Genomic DNA, 22,893 nt, shown 5'->3' with positions numbered 1-22,893 from the left:
CCCAGCCATAACATATCACTTTTCCAGGGATTAATATAAGCCATAGAAGGGATGTCTGTGGTCATGTCCTAATATGTGGGGCACTCAAGGTATGGCCTTCAGTCATATCTGGTGAGCTGTACATACGTGGGCATATATGTTGCAGATAAAGGCAAAAGCCTGTATATGCTGCATGCTGGGCAATAAGACAAAGCCTGCTTGGCTTAGCATGTCTGGCAAGTATCATGCAGGGGATATAACCTTTAGTCATGCCCTCTGCTCACTGGTCAAATGGTGATGTGTATGTATCTTCCTCAGTTTTAAATACATGTAAAGGTTAGAATGCTAAACATAACCATAAATGGTGATGTTGCAGGAGAATGTACATATCTGACGGCATTAAGTGCCTCATTTGTGAATTATTTTACAAGGCATAACATTTTTGTGTATTATTCACCTTTTCTATTTTCATTATCCTGAGAAAGACCACTTTTCACCATCAATGTCTATGGAAAATATCATTTGTGAGACCCAGAGTGATAATTATTTCTATGCTAGAGGTCAGGTGGGCTGGGTGTCAACTTATAAAAACTTGCAGTTCCTCCACTGTCTGGCACCTCCCTCACATGACAATTGTCAACAGCAAGGTGCAGCTCTAGACAGTATTTTCTATGTTATTTCTATTGATTTTAAGATTACAACAATGTAACCACAGGCAAAAGACACATTGGAACTGGTAATGTAATTAAAATGTCCACAAGGCATCCACTGGGAGGACCTCATCCACTACTGTAATCCAAATCATGTTACATGCATTATATTCCTGTCATTCCATATAGAATTGTTCCCACCAGGATTTCCAGATCTTTTTATTTTTCCTCAAGCAGCCTCTTTTCTTATATATTTACTCCTTTCCTGTGGCACAATAGTCCATGCCCCTTGACCGTTCTCCCAGAATGAGGGCTTTTTCGCTACTCCAGTGCAGTAGGCGTCTCTTTTGACAACCAAGAAGCCCACAGCCTGTACTACCTGGGTACTTCTGGAGCTCCTTACCTAGTATCACGAATTAGGAATCTAAATCTACTAGGAAGCCAAGCACCCTGCCCAATGTTTGAAGCACTTGTTCCCTGTAGGGACCATAGGTAGTTTGATTTTGGGCCCTTCCCCGTCCTCCTCCATCAGGATGAGTGATAGTATGCTCTATGAAAATAATAATTAAATTAGATCAGCCTGAGTAGGGACGGGAAAACCAAAGTGCACATAGCAGCCTTTGCCGATATCCAATCTTTATCTGCAAGCCTACCCAGCTCCTTACTCTTGAAGGAATATAAACTAATCTGGTGAGTTAATTATTAGTGACCCAATTATTCTGGAAATTCTACTTTTCCTAAATTGCTCCATGGTCAACTTAGGTTTCAGAGAGTTAAATTCAGGAACTTTCTTCCGTTTTCCCAGTAAGGATCTAGGGCACGGCGTAGTTGTTCATTTCTAAAGAATAGTGTTTTGTGCAAGGAGATTTCCATGACTAATTGCTTAAATGATTTAATGTGATCAAAAGCCCAGATGTGACTTAATGCAGATATGTCTATTAAATCCTAAGATTGATATCCCTTTAGTCCCACTGCATGAGAAAGCCATGTTCGCTGCCATAAGGGGGTTTCGTTTGTCGATGTTCCTAGCCACTTTGTGTTCCATGGATTCTTGCGAACAGTGCAAGAGAATTCCGGTAAATAGTGACAGTACTTGAGAGATAGCAGATTCATATGGCATGGAGTGTAGGTTGGGTTTCCTAAAGGGCCGAGTTCTAGGCCAACCACAGATTCGGCTTAGTGTAAAAAAAAAAATCCAAATTAGTTTAAAATCCCAATAGGATAAGTGAATGCCTGGGATTCCTCGACCATCATCATATGGCGCTTGTATGCACTTCGCAAAGGATACCTACCCTTTGATGGCCACTCACCCACAGATACCTGCTGACCATGGATTGTACATTAGTGAAAAATTGATTCAGGTATGAATGAATGAAATGTAACTTATAAAGCTCAGCTGCTGCTTCATGAGAAGCATCCTGGCACGAAAGGAACGTCGGAGTAAGATAAGAATTTACAAGTCCTGAAACAAAAAAGACTTTAAATGAGCCTTATTCTGACTTTCCCAGGGAGTACTGAGGAGGTGCAAAGGTAAACAGTATGCGTTTTGGAGTGTGTATAAGAAGTGAGACATTGCAATCATTTTGAAGAGCGCCCCTTCCCAGAAAGGATATAGGGGAGAAGCACATACCTCCAAGTCCTGCTTTGTTTGCTGGAATAGGGGAGTAATGTTTAGATCCCAACTCTCCTTAGTTACACTCACACCTAGGTATTTAAAAGTCCTTCTACAATGCACAGTTGACTAAGTGGTACACACCTCAGGCAATGTCCCTTAATTAGTACGCATAGAGATTTCTCTGGCCATAGACATTTTTACAATATAGATGTGGGGAATATGGAAACATTGTTGATAACTTGTAATACTCAAGTAACGAGATTACCATTGGGTCATCAAAATATGTTTTTGGACCAAAAATGGTAAGAAGAATTGCTCAGGTATATTCATAAAAAAGGATTTCAAAGCAGACAACCTAGGATTGACAGAACATTTTGCAAGCAGAGCTTTAGAAATAATTATGTGAAACATTTGATTTTAGGCATGCATGCGCAAAGAAAATGGAGTAACGCTTGGTACAGAATCCTGAATGTTAGTGTTCACTTGTGGCTTGTATCTCTTTTCATGTAAAACATTTGGGAGGGAAGTGGATTCTGAGCACAGTGATTTTTAATATAGCAATTTCAATTTACTATCTAGCACAGAAGCAATGTCCTATGTAAAGGAATGGGGCATTTATTCTGTAGCTTAACTATTTGGAGCAGCAAAGCATTTTCTTTTGCCTTTTACTGTAGGTTATGTCAACGGTGTCCTGATCCTAAATGTTTATCTACGAAATGGCTTTTTATTGGCAGGGTTTTAGATTGGATGATCAAAGATAATTAAGTCGATTCTTACCGGTGTTTAGAGATAAATAACAAATACGTGAGAGCACGGAATTGATCTGAAAAGTCCAATGAATACGACAAAAGTTCCTAGTTGGAAGAATCAGAGAAGGGATAGAACAAAATTAATGGTAAAGCTGATCTATTGCTTTAAGACCACCTATTGTGAAATATTTATATTTTTACAATATAATAGATTTGTTGAAATAAATTCACAATCTAACAACATTATTTCTGTTGTAGGTATTCTGGAGCAACCTGTGGACTTGCGTTTGTGTTCGTTTATCCATCACTCATCCATATGATCTCCTTGTACCGCACTGGACAACTTACATGGCCAACGCTGATTTTCCACGTCTTCATAATAGCGCTAGGATTTGCTAACCTTGTGGCACAATTCTTAATGTGAAAGCACTCCGTTGCTGCTGTCTCATGGTGCCTGACAGTCTTCTTGTGCTTTCAGACTGTTTTTCTCTATTATTTTGTTACTAATTATCATCCTGCTGATGGGAGATGGTTTGCTGGAAGCTATGAAAAGCATTACTTGAATTCAGAGACATGATTTTCTTTTTTTTACACAAATGCTTCTTCTTGGATGAAGAAATCAAACTTCTGTTCTGAGAACACTAAGCACTAAGGTCTGAAAAGTAGGATGTGTTATACAATGACTTAATGGTTTACACTTTGCCAATCAACAGTCCATGAGGGAATGTGTCTAAGTTAAAGGTGTGGTAATCATTGTTTTTATTCAAAGCAATGCAAAACGCATATATGTCTTTATATTTATTGCTCTTCTATAACCTTGGAAAACAACAGTCAGTGTCAACAAGGTGAGTGCTGGGAAATTTCACCTGATTACGGAAAGCACTAAGTGAGTAGTTGTATTTAACACTTATACTGCTTGTATTAAATTATACATATTCCATGATTCATTACAGTGTTGAGACTAAGTGAGCAGTATTGATTCCAGTTAACACATGTACTAGCTTGAGGTGTACTATAAGCTTACATTTTTCAATGGCATTAGGCAATTTTGTTGTTTTTTGGGGGCGGGGGGTTTGTATGTGACAAATGTTTGTCTGATTACCTGTGGTAGTTTAATTTCAAACAAATATTTCAAACGGGTAGCCACAAGTTTTTAGCATATTCTGTATGGCGGTTGTCTCGAGTGTGTTGCTCGTGAGCAACATGTTGCTCAGAGCACTCTAAATTGTATCTCACCAGTACTGTTTTTCTGCCTGCTCTCACTAGGTATACCTTTATGTATTGAATGTGATGCCTTTTCTGTTTTTTCTGGCTACTCCAACAGCCTCAGGCAGAGAGAGTACAACTTTTCAATTGGCTGGAGGATTCAGTGATTGGTGGGTGCTGGGCTTCATATACCATCTCTCACAGTCGCTTCCACTTTGTCCAACACTCTCCCAAGACTATCTGCAGTTTGCGAAAAACAATAATTCAGTTGCAGGGCTACCAAACAACCAAAAGCAGAACTAAACTAGCTACAGTCACCAGGAGCAGAAGGCTCTTTGGTAAAAAAAAAAAACTTTAATCAGCACTCAACTTGATTTCAAGGAATATTCATGTAGATTAATTAAGTGGAGAGTTTGCTAAACTGGAGCGGTGAGGATAGTGTACAAGAAACCTTAAAAGTTAAAGGTTTCTACAAAGAGGATGTGGTGTGACACCCCCCCCCACAGTGCACAGTGCGTATGGGCAAACACTCAACCCTAAATAGTTGTTTCTCCGCTCTGGTTGGGATGTGCCCTGCAATGACTCTGAAACTCACATGTATCCTTGTAACATTTTCGGGTATACTTGTACTACCTTTGGAGACCAAAAACTTTATTAACTATCACTGCTCCTATCCAGCTACTTGGCGGCTGATAAACCACTTGACCTACTCCACCAACTGTGGCCCTCCAGCTTCGAGGTACCATCACCTCTGTCAAGCTGGTAGTGCCACCTTCAGTTTGGAGAATGAACACAGAAATGGGATGGTAGAACATGCACCCTTCCAATTATGTCTAGGTGCAACGCAAATATCCGTGGGCAGACCAGCACAGCATTTGCAACCTTTCCTTCTCCCCTGACCACAGGAAGACCTCCAGCTAGTTTGGTCTTGCCTTCCACTGCAAAAAGATCATGAGATATCAAAAGGAAAGGTGCTGGGCGTAAGTGAAGATGGTGCAGAGGTCTTCTACGGAGAGCTCTAACATTTTGGAAGAACTTGACCCTCTCGATGTGGAGAAGGAAAAGGTGGGCCCCTCTGGTGTCCAAGCAACCTAACTGACACCCAGCCCTGAGACACTCTCCTCCTGCACATCTGTGGGAGAAGGACAAGACAGGGCATCCTTGGCATCGAAACCAGGGGCTCCTCAACAAAAAAGACTTAAAGGGCACAAGTTAAACTCCAGCACAGTAAAGCCAGGGGACAAAACCACATGCCATTAAATGCCCCAAGCTGAGGCAGAGCACCCCTCCCACAGTAGTCTAGCCCCAAACAGGGGTGAAAGATGCAGCCACCCACTGATTTGCCGTCCGGCTCTAGCCAGCATCAGGGGAAAGCTTCGGAGCCTCAAACAAAGGCCATCAAGCTGCTACATTCATTGGCTAAAAGGGCGTCAATCACTGTCACTCTCAGTCAAAATCACTGCAGAGAGCACCTCCGAAACTGAGAGCCAAGTTGACACTGAAGGCCCCTCAAACCTGAGGAATCCAAGGAACCTATTTTACAGAAGCTGACAGAGGAGCTGTTCATTCACCCAGAGACTGGCAAGGCCACTGCCAAACTGCCTCCAAAATGGCCATCAACCACGACAGAATCTTCCAAAGCCATAGAAGCGCAGCCTGACTTTTAATAAGCAGTTGACTTTTGACGAATCTAGACACTTCATGTCCAAGAAGCGTAAAGGCTAGTTTATAAGCTCATCACCACCTCCTCCTCCTCCTCAGTCCCCACCAGCAGACCAACCATATTCCCCCCCTCCTTCACCGTCAGAGTCACCCGAAAGGTCAGTGCACTCCTGGACATGGAGATCCCTATGACCAACCTCTAGGGACAGGAGATGGGGACGACCCCTGGGGCGATGACAATATCGACCCTGATTTGGAGCCATACCTGCAAAGCCATTCTCATTAGACAATACCACTACATAGCATGCGGTGATTCAGAGAGCAGCTTACCACTATAAAGTGAACATGCATGTCTTCCGGCCGGAGAATTAATTTCTAGTTGAGAACTTCCCCAGAACAGAGTACTTGTCCGATTTCTCCCCATGCTCAATGCCATGTTAAAATCAGCCCCTCGTAACTTTAAAGAATCCATTTAGGCAAAGGTTGTCACACCATGGTTCGAGAAAATGTTTACGGCTTCTCCCCATGACCCATTCTATCTGTGGGAAAGTCTCCCAGACTCCTTGGTGGTAAATACAGCATGGGAGCATGCCTCTGCATAAACAGGCGACATTCAGGGCTGGACTGATGCTGCTTGCAAGTGCGTGATGGTTGGAGCACCGTCCATCAAGCATAGCGCTAATCCAAGGGGAAGCCTTTCGCAGGCATGACTATATCTCCTGGTCTGGTGTCAATCTACCAGCACTAATAACATTTCTTCTTTTTAATTACTTACAATGCACAAGTGACATCACAGGAGTCTTCTTCTACATTTCACTTTCACATCGGTCTACTGAGTGGAAAACCATATAGGGTAGAATCCATTCTCATGCACATTATGGGCCAAGGGATGAATCACAGCACGTCTTGTGTCCCACAACAACTTCAAAGAAAAACAAAATGTAATGTAGTAGCCCAACACAAGATGGCAGCAGTATGCACAGCATGTGCAACTTAGCACTGCACGCTATGAACAGATTACGTGGTAAGTAACATTTTCCTTATTACAAAGTCCCCTATAAAGCACGATTTAAGAAAAGATATTTTAAAACGTACTAATTGGAGATCGGTATTATGGAAGATGAGAAATCTTTGAAGGCAAATTAATACATTGAAAAAGGGACTTGGCATTCAGTGAAAGTTGAGGTTGAAGTCATCAAGATTCATGCCATTGAGCCGGATCTGTACTGTTTCTTCGTTGGTGTTCTTGCCAAATAATAGGAATTCTGTCTTAGTTGGGTTGAGCTTCAGGTAGACTGACATCCAGATCTGGATGAAGTGCAGACAGTGTTTGATGCATTGAATGTCTGAAGCAGAGAAGATTTTCAATTAGAGTTGTATATCATTGGCTTATTGGTGAATCTTGAAGCAATTTGTGGGTAGACTACCAAGTGGATCCATGTAGAGGTTGAGGAATGTACCCATGGCTACCAAAAAAGTGTTAAAGTTGTTTCAAAGGTTGTTAGCATCGGATGTGGAGTAGTTAGGGTGAGAAATTAGTTCAAGCATTAGGTTGTCTATGGCGAGATCTTTGAAGGAGCTGAAGATTTGGCCTTCTCTTTTGTGTTGATCTTTGTTTGGTGGTAGGGCTCTGAGAAGGGCGATGGGGATGTCAACGTGGTCCTTCCAGTACATGGGTCTGAGTGGTTTGCATTGGATTGTCAGTTATGTTGAGAAGACAAGGTAGAGAATGTGGCATTTGAAGTGTGTTGCTTGTGTGACATGTTGTACCATGTTAAGTGGGTTGATGAGGTTAAAGAGGGTGTCTTTTTTTTTTTCTTTAAACGTGTGTTTTCTGGGAGGTTGAAGTCACCCAAAAGAGTAGTATGACGTTTCAGGTGGACGAGGTGGTGAGGAGATCTGCGAATTGATCATTGAATCCCTTGTTCTGCCCAGGAGGTCTGTAGATGAAAGGGAAGGTGGCAGTTTGAGTTGCAGAGAGTGGGCAGTGGTGTGCTCGTAGCTCCTTGCAGTTTAGTGTTACGTGCTTGCATAGGGTGCAGAACCAGGAGGACTTAGAGATGACAGCGAAGCCTCCTCCCTTGTTATGTGCGCAGTCCACATTATGGATGCTATAGCCTGTGGGAAGAAGGACATCTAGAATGGGAGGAGATGTGGGGGTGAACCATGATTCTTGATGAAGAGTGTCAACCTTGTCATAGCTGATGAGGTATGCAATGTCTAGTGTGTGAAGTATTGCAGAATAAGCGGTAAAGAGCGTAAGGTGGCATGTTTGTTCTGTAGTTTGAGGGGGTTTGTAGTTAGTGGGATGTATACAAGGTTGGATCTATGTGTTGTGTGAATGCTCAAGTAGAGTTCTGTATTGTCAGCATATTGGTGAATTTTAATACTGTTATTGATGATTACAGGCGCAGTGGTCCATATAGAGATTGTAGATGAGAGCGGACAAGATGGAACTCTGGGATGATTCAGCATGTAGTTCTGATCTTCTGGGTCCTGGATGCGTCTATTTGAATGAACTGGTGTTGGGTGGAAAAATAGGAGGACCAGTGAAGTATATTTCCAGTGTATCCCATTTTAGACTTCATGATGTTGTTAAGTGTGGGATGGTCAACTGTGTTGAAAGTAGCAAATGTTCCTATTGTATCAAGAGGGAGGGATCGGGGGGCATTGCCTACACTTTGTAGCTGTAGCCGTGCTGCAGTGTGAACTTAAGCCAGATTGGTTGTTGTGCAGGAGATTATTGCCATTGATCTGATCTCAGAGTTGAACATAGACCACCTTTTCAATTATTTTGCTCATAAAGGGTAGTACTAAATGGCAATGTCATCAGGGTCTAATGTGGGTTTCATCAAGAGTGGGAGGATTTTGCCTGTTTTTAGAGTTTCTGGGACGAGTGAGGAAGGCACTGACAAGTGAGTAAGGATTTAGTGAACTACGAGACATCTTCATATGTTCTTCATATGATGGGGCTTTGAGGGAGTTGAGTGTGTCGCCAAGAGCTGCAAGAGGTAGGAATTTGAAAGATGATGGATTGATGTAGGCTATGAAAAGAGGTGGGTGTAATAGGAAAAAGAGGCTTAGTGTTGTCATTGTGCTGTTTGATCTACTGTATTTCTTCACTGAAAACAAAGTTGATGGCAATGCAAGGAGTCTCTCCTGCCCACCTACTTAGAATTCATGAATCAGGCAATGAAGGACGGTATTTTCCCTCAACAATGGAAAAGAGCGGTGGTTAAACCACTACTAAAAAAGGCCACTTTAGATCCGGGTGTTCTTAAAAATTTTCGCCCCATTTCGCTGCTTCCAGCCCCCGCAAAGATGCTGGAAACTCATCTAAACCAGCATCTCTCAACTTTCTTGGAAACCTCTGGCCGCCTAGATCACTCGCAGCATGGATTTCGGAGAGAGCATAGTACTGAGTCGGCCCTCACCATCGTGCTTGACAACATTCGCACAAATGTGGATAAGGGCCTGACGTCCCTCCTCATCCTGCTAGATCTCACGGCTGCGTTTGATACCCTGTCTCCCTCAGTGCTAACATCTCGTCTGAGGGAGTCAGGGGTCGTGGGGTCAGCCCTTAATCTGCTGACCTCGTTCCTTGGCCAGAGAGAACAGAGAGTCATGCTGGGGGAGTTTCTATCTCCATCCCACCCTGTGCAGTGTGGGGTCCCTCAGGGGTCGGCTTTAAGCCCGACCCTCTTTAACATCTATGTGACCCCACTTGCCAGGCTGATTAGATCTTTTGGGATGGAGGTAGTATCCTACGCTGATGACACGCAGATCCTGATGTCTCTCGCCCAACCCTCCATCTCGGCTGCCACCAACTTCAGACTTTGCATGGAGGCAGTGGCTCAATGGATGATTTGCAATTCATTGAAGCTCAATGGCGAGAAAACAGAGATTCTGGTGTTCGGAGGCAAAAATGACATCTGGTCGGCGGAATGGTGGCCACCATCTCTGGGCCAGTGCCCTACACCCACCGCCCTGGCCAGGAATCTAGGAGTCATGATCGACCCTACTCTGGGGATGAGTCATCAAGTAAACAGGACCATCTCTACCTGCTGGGGCATAATAAACATCCTCCGGAAGATAAAATTCTATCTCTCCCCTCAAGCCAGAAAGCAAGTAGTAGTTGCTTTAATAGGATCGAGACTAGACTACTGCAATGCCCTACTTCTGGGTATTAACAAGGGCCTCATAAGGAGACTCCAAATGGTACAGAATGCTGCAGCAAAATTTGTTCTAGATCTACCCAAGCGGGCTTCGGCTACAGCTGCAAGGAAAAGCTTGCACTGGCTCCCGATAGAGTCCAGGATTGCCTTTAAGTCCCTCTGCTTGATCTATGGGGCTTTGGCTTCAAAGGGGACTAGAGGCCTGAGGGAACTGTTGGTTCCCTATTCCCCTGCTAGAACTCTGCGTTCAGCTAACAAGTCCCTGTTGGCCTGCCCCCGTGTCCGCAGAGCCAAATGGGGTGGTAGAGCCTTCTCAACCTTGGCCCCTAAGTTGTGGAATGCGCTGCCAACTGAGATTAAATCCCTCCCCACTAAGCAAGCCTTCAGGAAGATGCTCAAAACGTGGCTATTTGCCAAAGCCTACCCCTAGCTCTGGATTTGCCTTTTTGATTTTCTTTGGTTAGGCGCCTTGACGCCTCCGGGCTAAGTTTGCGCGTTTATAAATTGCATTTCATTTCATTTCATTTCATTTCATTCAACTTTTCTGTGGAGTATGGGTAGGAGGATCAGTCTTGATGTTGATTAATGGTTTTGGCTGAGGTGATGAATGTTCTGCATGTTGAATGTAATAACTCAGTATTGTAAGGGTATCTGGCGTTCTGTTCTCCATCCATTTATTTCTTTGTCTGTGGATAAAGCTCTTGATGTCAGCCACTTCTTTGGAGCACCAGGGTGCTGAAGGTTTCACTTGCATGTTTTAATGCGAGTATTGGTGTCTACATAGTTTTCCAGCAAAGTGCTGGAAGCCTTTTAGTTGGGTGTTGGCTTCAGATGTGGAATTGCCAGGGCAAGAGATGAGTTTGAGCTTTAATTTATCAATGGATAATGGTTTGTTGTTCTCTTGTAGGCTGACATCGGTGTGTTCGCTGCATGCTGAGCAGAATGATAGGGATAGTGAATTTTTTCGGTCCAGTGCAGGAGACTAGTTTTAGGTTGTAGCCTTAGGAGTGTGTTCTTTGTACTACATTGAGTGTGTTAGTGAGATTAAAAAAAAGGGTCCCTTCATTTTAACTTGTGTTTTCTGATAGGTTGAAGTCACCCTTGGTGGTGTGGGCATGTCGGATGGATGAAGTGTTGAGGAGGTCTGAGAATTTGTCCTTGGTATACTCACTTTAGCTTGAAAAGCCGCATTCCCAATTTTTCAAAAAGGTAACTTATAGCGAATCCCAGCCAATGTGCAGAGTGGTCTACAAATTTTGCTACGTTTTCACAAATGTCACCAGACTAATGTGCTTAAAAATTACATTATAATAATACACTACCAAGACATTGGTTGGGGGTAATCAAATTCCCAATAAATTGTGTTTCTCTTTGATGCGTTACCTCATATGTTTGCTCCGGCCAAATAGGAGGCCTGTTGGCTTTGTAAGGGCTTGTTTACTTCTGCTTCTGATTCACATTAATTTCATTTATTGTTAACTAGTCCTAATTAAGCATCTTTCCTCCACAACAGTTCAAGGACTCCCCTTGTATTAAGTATCCAGACCTGGTCAGTGTTACTGCTCTCCCCCTGCGCAGCTCCACCACTAAGTGCTGTCCCCTGAGCTTGGTTACAGGGTGTTCAAGGCCCTCCTCCACCGTAGACTCCTGCCTGCACCTCATCCCTGGTGGTCCAGTGGGAGAGCACTTAGCTCTTCTGCTGTTCCTCCTCTCTTGGCTTGTTTTCCTCTGTACCCTCTTTTCTCTTTTTGCTCTATCTTTTTTTTTCACTCTTCTCTCTCTTTTCTCTCTTGCGCTCCCCGCCATTGCTGCTCCAGCGGCCCATCTTCCCTCCAATGTGTTCTTCCCACTCCCACCTCCCAGCTGACAGCTGTCCCCAAAAACCCTAGTTAATGGCGACCGCTACCCGGCAAGAAGATCTAGACCACTGACCTGATCAGTGTGACTGCTCTCCCCCAGCACAGCTCCACCACTAAGTGCTGCCCCCTGATCTCAGTTACAGGGTGTTTGAGGCCCTCCTCCACCCGTAGGCTCCTGCCTGCTCCTCATCCCTGGTGGTCAAGTGGTAGAGCACTCTGCTCTTCTGCTGTTCCTCCTCTCTTGGCTTTTTTCTCTATGCCTTCTTTTCTCTTTTCTCTCTTGGCTCTCTCTGCTCTCTTTTCTCTCTTCTTATTCTCTCTTCTCACTCTTTTCTCTCTCGCAGTCACCCGCCTCTGATGTCCCCGCAGCACCTCCCTCCTCCAGTGTGTCCTTCCCGCTCCTGCCTCCCAGTTGACCACCCTCCCCGACCCCTACTTGATGGCAGCCAAAGGCAAGCCCATGTGCTCCCGTCTGCGATCCGACTGCAACCAGGGCCAGGGACCTTGATCCTACGACACGGCTCCAGCACCCTCCACGCTCTCAACCCCGGACGCAGGAAAAGCTGCCAGATTCTGACACCGAGGAACACACAAGGCCCGATCTCTCATCACTACCTTCCCCACCTCCGGACCCCATCAACAGCCCTCAGCCTCCCGGACCTCACCGTTCACAAACCACTCAACTGCATCCTCCTCAACTTGTGCTCCCTTAACATGCACGCCATAGAAATCTGGGACCTCCTCAACACCTACGCGCCAGTTGTCTCCGTTCTCATAGAAACCTGGGCCACCTCCATTCCCGACGGATACAAGATCCTGCGAAAAAACACCACCCCACCCGCCCAAGAGGAGGCATAGCCATCGTCCACAAAAGCACCCTTCGCATGACAACCACCAGCCCGGATGACACCACGACCCTCATGGAGCATCTCCACATCCAGATCCAGGCCAACCGTAAAACGACTTTTCGCGGACCCTCATCTACAGGCCGCCCTGCCCCCAGGCTCCTTTCACTGACAGCAATGCCAAAATCATCGCATCCCATGCCCTCGCCTCCACAGACTACATCCTACTCGGAGACTTAAACTTCCACCTGGACAACCACCACGACCTTAACACCACTGCCCTCTTAGAGAACCTCACCAACATAGGACTGAGTGTTATGAACACGGGGGTTGACCCAAATAAGTCACTGGGACCTGGGTGGGTTAGTAATACAAACAAAGTGGTCCCAGAACAGAGAAGGACAATATAGAACAATAGCAATCGATTATAGACAGAGTTCAATAGAAATTAGCAGCATTGTTTTTAATCACAACAAGCAGAGGCAATCAATTGCAAGTAATTCATCAAATACATAAATAAATAAACACAATTAGTGCCCCTAAAGGAAGGGAAGGGTCAGGGTGGTGATGGAAAAGTGTGGGAGAACTGGACAAGTGACAAATTAATAGTCAATTTGGCCTTAATACATAAAAATGGCATATGACCAACGGTTCACAGACAAATCAAGGCAATCTCATGCTTCAATGGAAAAAGCAAAAAATGGCAAATAATGGCAGAAGCTGAGGAAAGGGGAGGTGTGTCGACTTTTGACCCAAAATCGTTGCAGGTACTAACTGCGACCTTGCTAGAGGGTCTTCATCACGGCGGAGAACCAGGTGGGGCAAATAATCTGGACAAAAAATAATAAATTAATCAATTATGGTCATGACGATCCATGTATCTCTTATAAAAGATTTGTAATATGTCGCAAGGGGTGGTTACCAATAGGTCGTGTGGAGTCCGACTGTGGCAGAGACAAAGTTGCTCAGAAGGCGTGGAACATCAGAGGGAGGGAACTGCAGTAAAAGGAAAAAGAGGCCACATCTGACAGTTATCCAGAATAGCCTGGGTGTCCATTGTTTATGTGCATTCAATAAAAGAGAATCACATTTAAAAAGAAAAATAGATGACTAGGATATAAGCGTCTGCATGACGGAAGCTGATCAATCATATACAGGAGAGGTATAACAAACGCAACTCCATTGGATGTTGTAGGAAGAATTTATGGATGTAAAGGAGAAGCCACGTAGAAAAGGGGGAAACTCACGGATGGGACGCGTGGTTTTCAAAGTCAAATGACACCGCCAGCAAGTTGTAGATCTGGGGAGTCAAGAACGATCCATTACTCAGAGTGTTGGCAAAGTAATGATAAAACATGCAGAGTGGGTACATATCGTTTAAAAAAAAATAAAAAACATTTTTTACCTGGTAAGAACAGTATTGTTACTGGGTGTTTACGGAGTCCGCCGCATGGGTACGGATCCTGAAAGACATCAATGAAGAGAGCCATTATAGACCGAGCTCTTCCTCTGATAAAGACAGAGCAACCAAACGGTAATTGTGTCCTATCTAGATCGAGGCTGGACATACCTGAAATAGGAGTCTCGGGAGATCCCTGTGGGGTTCCGGAGAATGGCGCCGTGAAAGTGATCTGCCGAATTAGTCCGGATCTTGAAAGGCACAAAAAGGCAATATTAGCCTGTGTGTGTCTCAATTACTGGCGACGTGACTGCACGTTAATGTTAGATTTACGGTAACCGTGCTGCACATACCTCGATTTGTGGCCTTATGGAATCTTCAAAAAGGGGGTCAAAGTGGGTCGCCTTCGCGGTCCAAAAAGGGGAGCGAGCCCGGGAGAGTTCCGCTGTTATGACTCGGTAGGTCACATGACCGCCGGATTACAGATAGAGAAAAAAGTCTCAGACTTGATGGTATTGAAGTTTCATGTGGAAAAAAGAGATTTCCGAGTGCTGAGTCCTTAAGAAACTATAAGGGCACCAAAAATTAAATAAATCGGGGGGAGGAGCCTAGCTCGCGACCGAGATGGCCGCGTTTTAGCTCGGCTCCGTTCAACCACCTGTTTTCTTCGATTATCCTGTATTTCTCCTGCCCCGGGAAGCCCTCCTTGCGGTGTTTCGGTACCGCGGGCACTTTGCGGACACTTACCCGTTGCTCCGGTGATCCTGGGTGCTGTCGATCCTGTGCGGTGGTCCCGCTCGGAGCCTTCGGGGCGGACTGGCCTGGACCTCCTGGCAGCGACGGGACGTGACGGAGCGCGATGGTCGGCCCTTGCTGGCGCTGTGGATCTGGTTGCGGAGGCTGATGTGCGAATAGGCCGGCTGTGCCCGTTGGCGGACCCGACTGGCCTGGGCCTAGGGGTGCGGACGCTGCCTCCTGCGGGGGAGCCTCCTCATTTATCCGGCTTGGTCCCCCCCCTTTGTTCCCTGGCCCGGCCATTTTGAATTTTCCGCCCGGGCTCGGAGAACGGGGCCGGCGGCACGAGGGGGCCGCCGAACATCCTTCTTCTGGTGGGTCTCCTTCCTGCCTTGGGGCGCCCCGCCGCAGTTCGGCTGACCTCCTTTTGCTTTGGTGTTGCTCCGGCCGGGGCCCCCGACGACCGAGGGCTTGCTGGGCTCCTAAGATGGCGGCCGACCCTGAGAGTCTCTGCCGGGCCTGGGCGAGCACTGGGGGCCCGCCACACGGCCCGGATGTCGGATCTTGTGAAGGGTTTCCTGCACTTCAAGTTGTCCTGGATGCACTATACTCCTGGCGGACTTCCGTGGCTGCGCCTGTTTCCCCTGTGGAGGCGGACCCACTTTTTGATTTAGGCGGGCCCCCATCGTTGGATTTTGCTTCCTTGTTGCAGGGTACGGCTGGTGTGCTCCTGGTCTCTGTGCCTCCGGCGGAGACCGCATCCTTGAATTGGAGACTCTCCGACGCCCTTCGTCGTCCTGCTTTGTTGCCTCGGCCGCTGGTCTGCGGTCCGTTTGCATCCTGTCCAGGCCTCGATGATCCTTTCTGTTTTTCATCGCGTCGTCTCCCCGGCCGGGGCGCCTGTGCCGACCCAGCTGGGCTTGCCTCGTTGGACTTGTCCATAGAACTGTGCCTGCGGTGCGAAGATTGTACCGTAACTTTTTTATATTCTCCGTATTTTCTTTCACGTTTCTCCTCAGGACTGCCGCTGGATTTCCTCCTGAACCCTGTGTCCCTCGTCGTTTGGACTTTGTTTGTTTGGATGATTACAACCTTGGACAAAAGCGGACAGGGCTGAAATGACTTATTATTTGCGGTAGTCTTGTTTTTGATCTATGACCGACATGTGCTGTTGTGATGTTGCGTAACTTCGTGGGACTCCTGAAACTTATCCTGATGTCGTTTAACTTCCCGTGGGCTCTGCCTCTCCCCTTTTCACAGGTGGTGGGATGGTTGCAGATTATCCTGTTTTTTGCCCTCTCCCGTGTGTAATGTTCCTTCCTTTCCCTGGCTCTTCTTTTTGCCTTTGTTTCTACCTTGTTTCTTTCTCCTATATTTCGGGTTCTATTTTAGGGCGACAGGCACGCTGCTGGGGGGTTGGCCGTAGCCTTCTGCAGGGGTGTAGGGTGGGCTTGAGGGGTGGGTGGGGGGGTCTTTTGCTGTTTTTGGGGGATCTTTTTCCTCCTTTCTCCTCCCTTTTTGGTTCTATGGCCCTTGTGTATCCCTTCTTTCGGGGCTCTGTCTCGTCGTCTGTCCCCCTGGTGTCTTTCTGGGGTATTTTTCCGGTATCACGATGATTCTGATTTGCTGGGTGTGTTTTCTGTATTTTCAATGTCTATTTTGTATCGGGTTATGGTCTTCCTGTTTCGTCGCCCGGGGGCGGGTGTTTGGATAAGAGTCCCTTCCTTTCCTTCTTCTCCCTTCCTTTCCCCCCCCCCCTTATGCGGGGTTCCTTTCTTTTATTGGGGGTCCGTTTCGTATTGTTCTTGTATTTGGGTCTTTTTCTGTGCTGTTTGGTGGGACGGGTGGTAGCTGCGGTGGGCGGGCATTGGACGGTGTGTGCGATGGCCTTTCCTCATGTCTGTTGTTTTGACCGGTGCTTATTGGTATGCCTATTTCGTGTTTGTTTCTCCTGTGTTTTTACGATCATTGTATTGCTGCCCGCCGCGGCCCCGCCCTTTTGGATTGTCTCTTGGCCCGCCACACTCCTGTACTCCCTAACCCGTCCTTTAAAAACAAGAAAACTACCTTTCTACTCCTTATCTCCTGTGATCGCTCTAAGATGCTTGTTATTTCTCCTGTTTCTTTGCCTTTGTATACTGTGATACTCTGTGCATTGCTCCTGACATTCGGCTCTGTGGTGGCCAGCCCGGTGGGTTGTAGGCCCGTATTTGTGAGCTCTTTCTGTACAATAAAGGTTTTCAAAAAAAAAAAAAAAAAAAAAAAAATTAAATAAATCTACTAACGTGGCATACCAAGAGACCGTGGTTTCGAAAATTAATATTGTAATGCGATAAAGTGGAAAATATATGAATAAATAAATAAATATGCCGGCGATGTCAGTAGTACACTCGAGCATATCACATGCCCCTAAATTCTAAAGTCATGGCGCAATCACTGCAATTGATTATCAAAAGCAGCATAGTGGGTTGGTCGTAAATGCCCATATGGTTACTAGAAAACGCCCCAAATCCAGCAAGTACTAAGCCTCACGGGGTAGTTCAGGCCAGGACACATGAATTAATAGTGTGATATGACTCAAGAGACGTAGGTAATGCTTAGGCACAAAAAAGAATAAAGGGCAATGGTTGGTGACCAGGAGAATCAATATGCATACATCAGCAGTCTTGTAGTATGTATCGGCGTACCAATCACACAGGATGGTAAAGGCCAATTAACTAGGTGTTTGAATGGGGTATCCATACATAAAGAACACTCCTGATTATAAACACATAACATCTGTTAACACTGACCCGGAGTGATTGGACTATAGCGCTACAAATGCTGGGCTCTGCCAGACAACTCATTGCCCTGTACTGGAAGAAGACTGAGGCGCCCCCTATTGCTGCGTGGATTGTGAGACTCTGGCATGTCATTACCATGGAGTTACTCTCCGCTAGACTGCAGTCTCGCAATACACGCTTCAAGGCGGTATGGCAACCTCTGGTGACCTATTTGTGCAAAACCGAACATGCGCGAAACATGCCCCCTAAACTGAGGGCGCTGCATCTAGTGGACGATGCTGTGCTTCCTCCTACCTCACGCAGGCCTGTGGTGTAATAGCCCTGGAGTCCGTACTGTGGCACGTGGCGGGTGCTCCTGTTGCTGACGTGGTCTGTGAAGACTTTTCCCGCTGGTCCCTTCGCTGTTCTCTAGGTCCTTTCTCTCCTCTTTCCTGATTATTTCCTTTTCTTCTCTTCTGCTACCCTTGCTGTTCTATTGCCTTTTCCTAGGCACCTGGTTGTAAGTTGGACCACTCTGGTCCGGTAGGTTTATTAGTTCTGGTTCCTGGTCTACACTTGGCCCTAGGGGCTAGGTTTTATTGGCAGTGACTATTGGGCATGACAGAATGCTATTTCTATCTTCTGACGCGGCCGGCCCTATTGGGTTGTAGGCGGAACGCTGTGTATAATGTTGAGAAGCAAACACGCTTTCCATGTTATTTTACTGCATTTCCTCTGACGCGGCCGGCCCCTATGGGGTTGTAGGCCTATCGCCGTGTATATGTCACCTTTTTTTGCGTACTCTTCGGGGGTGAAATAAAAACAGACTTTAAATATAAACACATAACAACAATGTTCATTACAGTTTAAAATATATTGAATGTTCATGATAGGGTGTACAAATCAAAACAATCAGTTTAGATTGGCAATTTGTGCAAATGTACTGTCGTTTTCATTGAGCCCAAATCTCACGGAGTCAAAAAAGAACATCCATTTTGATTCTCGGATATTCGGAATATTTGCAATACTCCCACCTCTGGGGCCTAATGTGATTTTTTCGAGAACGACCCACTTGAACCCGTCAGGTGGATGTTGTACAGTTTTGAAATGGTCGACCAATGGGGCTCTGGCTACTTCGCACCTGATCCTAATGGAATGCTGCAAGATTCTCATTTTTGCTTTTTGCTGCGTTTGCCCTATATAGATTAAGTCACAATCACAGATGATAGCATAAATTACATTAGAGGAATTACAATTCGTGTGTGACTTAAAGGGTATCTTGTGTTGTTTATATTCAAAAATTTGGTCTGGATGGAGTTACAGCATGCTTTACACTGTGTACATCTATGATGACCAGTTACAGGTGGAAGATTCCAAAGAGAAAGGACAGTATTGGGTTCCACAGATAGTAAAAAGGATCTGACAACATGGTCCCTAATACTTTTGGCCTTTTTAAAGGCATGCAACGGTGGTGTGACCTGTCCAACGTCATCTGAGACAATAGTCCAATGTTTAATAATGATCTTCTTAACTCTATTGCTCTCAGTTGAAAATGGACCATTCTGTCCCCCTGTTGTGTTGCTTTTTGTTTAGGTTGTAAGAGGCACTCTCTGGGGTTGTACCAGGCTCGTTTTTTGGCTCTTTTGACGAGTCGCCTTGGGTAGCCCCTTTGTATCAGCCTGTTCATGAGATCATTTGACTTTGAAAACCACGCGTCCCATCCGTGAGTTTCCCCCTTTTCTACGTGGCTTCTCCTTTACATCCATAAATTCTTCCTACCACATCCAGTGGGGTTGCGTTTGTTATACCTCTCCTGTATATGATTGATGAGCTTCCGTCATACAGACGCTTATACCCTAGTCATCTATTGTTTTTTTTAAATGTGATTCTCTTTTATTGAATGCACATAAACAATGGACACCCAGGCTATTCTGGATAACTGTCAGATGTGGCCTCTTTTTCCTTTTACTGCAGTTCCCTCCCTCTGATGTTCCACGCCTTCTGAGCAACTTCGTCTCTGCCACAGTCGGACTCCACATGACCTATTGGTAACCACCCCTTGCAACATATTACAAATCTTTTATAAGAGATACATGGATCGTCATGACCATAATTGATTAATTTATTATTTTTTGTCCAGATTGTTTGCCCCACCTGGTACTCCGCCGTCCTGATGAAGACCCTCTAGCAAGGTCGCAGTTAGTACCTGCAACGATTTTGCGTCGAAACGTCGACACACCTCCCCTTTCCTCAGCTTCTGCCATTATTTGCCATTTTTTGCTTTTTCCATTGAAGCATGAGATTGCCTTGATTTGTCTGTGAACCGTTGTTCATATGCCATTTTTACGTATTAAGGCCAAATTGACTATTAATTTGTCACTTGTCCAGTTCTCCCACACTTTTCCATCACCACCCTGACCCTTCCCTTCCTTTAGGGGCAATAATTGTGTTTATTTATTTATGTATTTTATGAATTACTTGCAATTGATTGCCTCTGCTTGTTGTGATTAAAAACAATGCTGCTAATTTCTATTGAATTCTGTCTATAATCGATTGCTATTGTTCTATATTGTCCTTCTCTGTTCTGCAACATAGGACTGAAGCAATGTGTCACTGCCCCCATGCCCACAGCAGGGCACACACTTGACCCAGTCTTCGCAGAAGGAAACAGCGTCTCCACTGCCACACTACAGAACTCCTCTGGACAGAACACCACTGCATCCACTTCTCCTTCAGAAAACCCACCGTACACAAGCACACTTACCCCCTCCCCCATTGAGGCTGGAACAATATAATTGAAGACCAGCTCACCTCCTCCCTCATCAGCACATTCCACATTGACTGGAAACATGACAAATTCAACCAGCTAGCAAATTTCATCAAAGTTAACAACGTCCTGGACATCTCCGAAACCGGATTTCGCAGCAACCACAGCACCGAGACCACCCAACTCACCGCCACAGATGACATCCGCTCCCTCCTCGACCAGGGCCAAATGGCAGAGCTCATCATCCTTTCCCTCTCAGCTGCCTTTAACGCTGCCTCCCTCCACACACTAGCCACCAGACTCCACGACACCGCCATCCGCGGAAAGGCCCTTGACTGGATACGCTCATTTCTCATGGGCAGAATGCAGTCAGTCAGACTCCCTCCCTTCCTCTTGGTACATACAGAGACCAGATATGGAGTTCCCCAGTGATCCTCCCTCAGCCCCACCCTCTTCAACATCTACATGGCCCCCCTTGCAACCATTGCCAGAAGCCACAGGCTCAACATAGTCTACTAAGCCGACGAGACCCAGCTCATCCTCTCCCTCACCAAAGAACCCAACATCACCACACACAACTTCCAAGAAGGGATGAAAGCCGTAGCCACCTGGATGAAGAAGAGATGCCTGAAACTCAACTCAGAGAAAACAGAAGGCCACACCCTTCGCTTCAGCACCTCCGCATGGTACAACACCTAGTGGCCCCCCGCCCTTGAAACCATCCCACCCCGACAGACCACGCACAAAACCTCTGCATCATACTAGATTCATAGCTCATGATGAACCGCCAGATCAACGCTGTATCCTTGGCCGGTTTTAACACTGTCCTCATACTTTCAAATGGATCCCAACCGAGTCCAGAAAAACGGGCATGCACGCCCTCATCAATATCAAACTGGACTACAGCAACACTCTCTGCTCCGGAATCAACAAGAAACTCCTTCGCAAACTCCAGACCGCCCAGAACACCATAGCCAGACTTATATCCCCCGGCACAACCACATCACCCAACACCTCCGCGATCTCCACTGGCTCCCCATCGAAAGAAGAAAAACGTTCACGCTCCTCACTCAGCATACAAGGCCCTCCACAACATCGGACCAGTGTTCCTGAACAACCGCCTCTCCTTCCACGTGTCCAAGAGACTCCTCTGATCAGCTGGCCACTCTCTGGCCACCATTCCACCCATCTACTAGACCAGAACGAGAGGAAAGTCCTTCTCCTACCTCGCAGCCAAGGCCTGGAATTACCTCCCCCTCCACCTTTGGCAAGTCCCTACACTGCTCCAGTTCAGAAAGGACCTCAAGACCTGGCTCCTCGGATGATCCCCTGATTGATTGATTGATTGTGGTAATGATTTTGAAGAAGCAATGTATTGCAGCATGCTTTGTGTGCAATCACTTCTATCCTCACATTCTTTTGCAATACTTCATGCTCAGGCCTAGCTAACAATTCACCTCACCATGATTGGAGCTTGTTTCTAATTTTCATGCACCTCACCTAACTCCACAAAGGTCAAAATGCAGCCCATACTCAACTAATCATGCACTCCAAAAGAATGACAGTATATCTGTGTGAATAGAACTACTGGGGTATGAACCACTTTATCATTTATACAATTTAAGAGATCGAAGGGTGTACTGAAGATGTAAGGATTATCCAGCTTACCTCTGAGTAATGTAGAAAATTGTTTTTTCGCATGGTTCCTTTACTTTTTCTTTACTAGATCCACTGGTATGTTGGCTGTGCGCATTAAGAAACTATTAACCAGTTTCTTAGTGCGTGTGTTTCTTGGATGGAATAGAAGTTAATTTAATTTATTTTCTGTCATTTACATGAGAGGACTGGTGAAGGGCTAATTCCCTTTGCATGACCTCACAGGTGTCTTCAGTTTACATTTGGAGGCAGGGTAACAGCACATTCCTTTTAAGCCCCAAGAGGAGATCAGAGAATTGTGTATGGTGGGGCTAGGCCACTGCTACAGGGAAGCTTGAAAGGACTACCAAAGCTCGGATGCTAGAAATAAAAGAGCTGTTCTTTTTGACAACATAAGATCCGGACCTTCCAAACAAGTTTGGATGCCACCAGCCTCGATATTCCATGGGAGGGAATCAACCCAAATGGCCTACACACAGGCCATCTATTTTAACTGTTTCTGTTGTGGTATTGTGCATGCTTCATACTAACCTCTCACTTAGTAGAGTCTTCATTGTAAGTCAGAGACTGTAGTGAACTGTTGGTGAGGATAAAGATTGTCAATGCTCACTCCCACCTCTACTCGGTGCTATATGTGATGGTGTTTCAGATTGACACGTCGGATTTTACACAGGCGTAGTTCTGCTGCCTGTCACTTGCAAGACCTGGACACAGCCCTGACCACAAGTAAGTAATGTGAGGTTGTGTGTGGCTTGTTATCCATCAAGGTGTTATTATAAACTTGCAAATAGATTTCTTTTGGAATAATTTTCTGTACGTAAACGACTCATATAA

General features: G+C 45.7%; 1 protein-coding gene across 1 annotated transcript in view; it reads left to right on the top strand.

Moving 5' to 3' along the window:
* SLC38A9 (solute carrier family 38 member 9) overlaps nt 1-3,940 on the top strand; it is a 396,909-nt gene extending 392,969 nt beyond the window's left edge. The window contains exon 15 of the mRNA XM_078675090.1: nt 3,252-3,940. Within this exon, the coding sequence (XP_078531216.1) occupies nt 3,252-3,417 (166 nt within the window). The 3' untranslated portion in view covers nt 3,418-3,940. The remainder of the gene's footprint in view (nt 1-3,251) is intronic.
* Nucleotides 3,941-22,893: the final 18,953 nt, after the last annotated feature.

The sequence above is a fragment of the Lissotriton helveticus genome, chromosome 2_1, assembly GCF_964261635.1.
Source record: "Lissotriton helveticus chromosome 2_1, aLisHel1.1, whole genome shotgun sequence".
In the NCBI taxonomy this organism is placed as follows: domain Eukaryota; kingdom Metazoa; phylum Chordata; class Amphibia; order Caudata; family Salamandridae; genus Lissotriton; species Lissotriton helveticus.
This window is presented reverse-complemented; position numbering and strand designations above follow the sequence as displayed.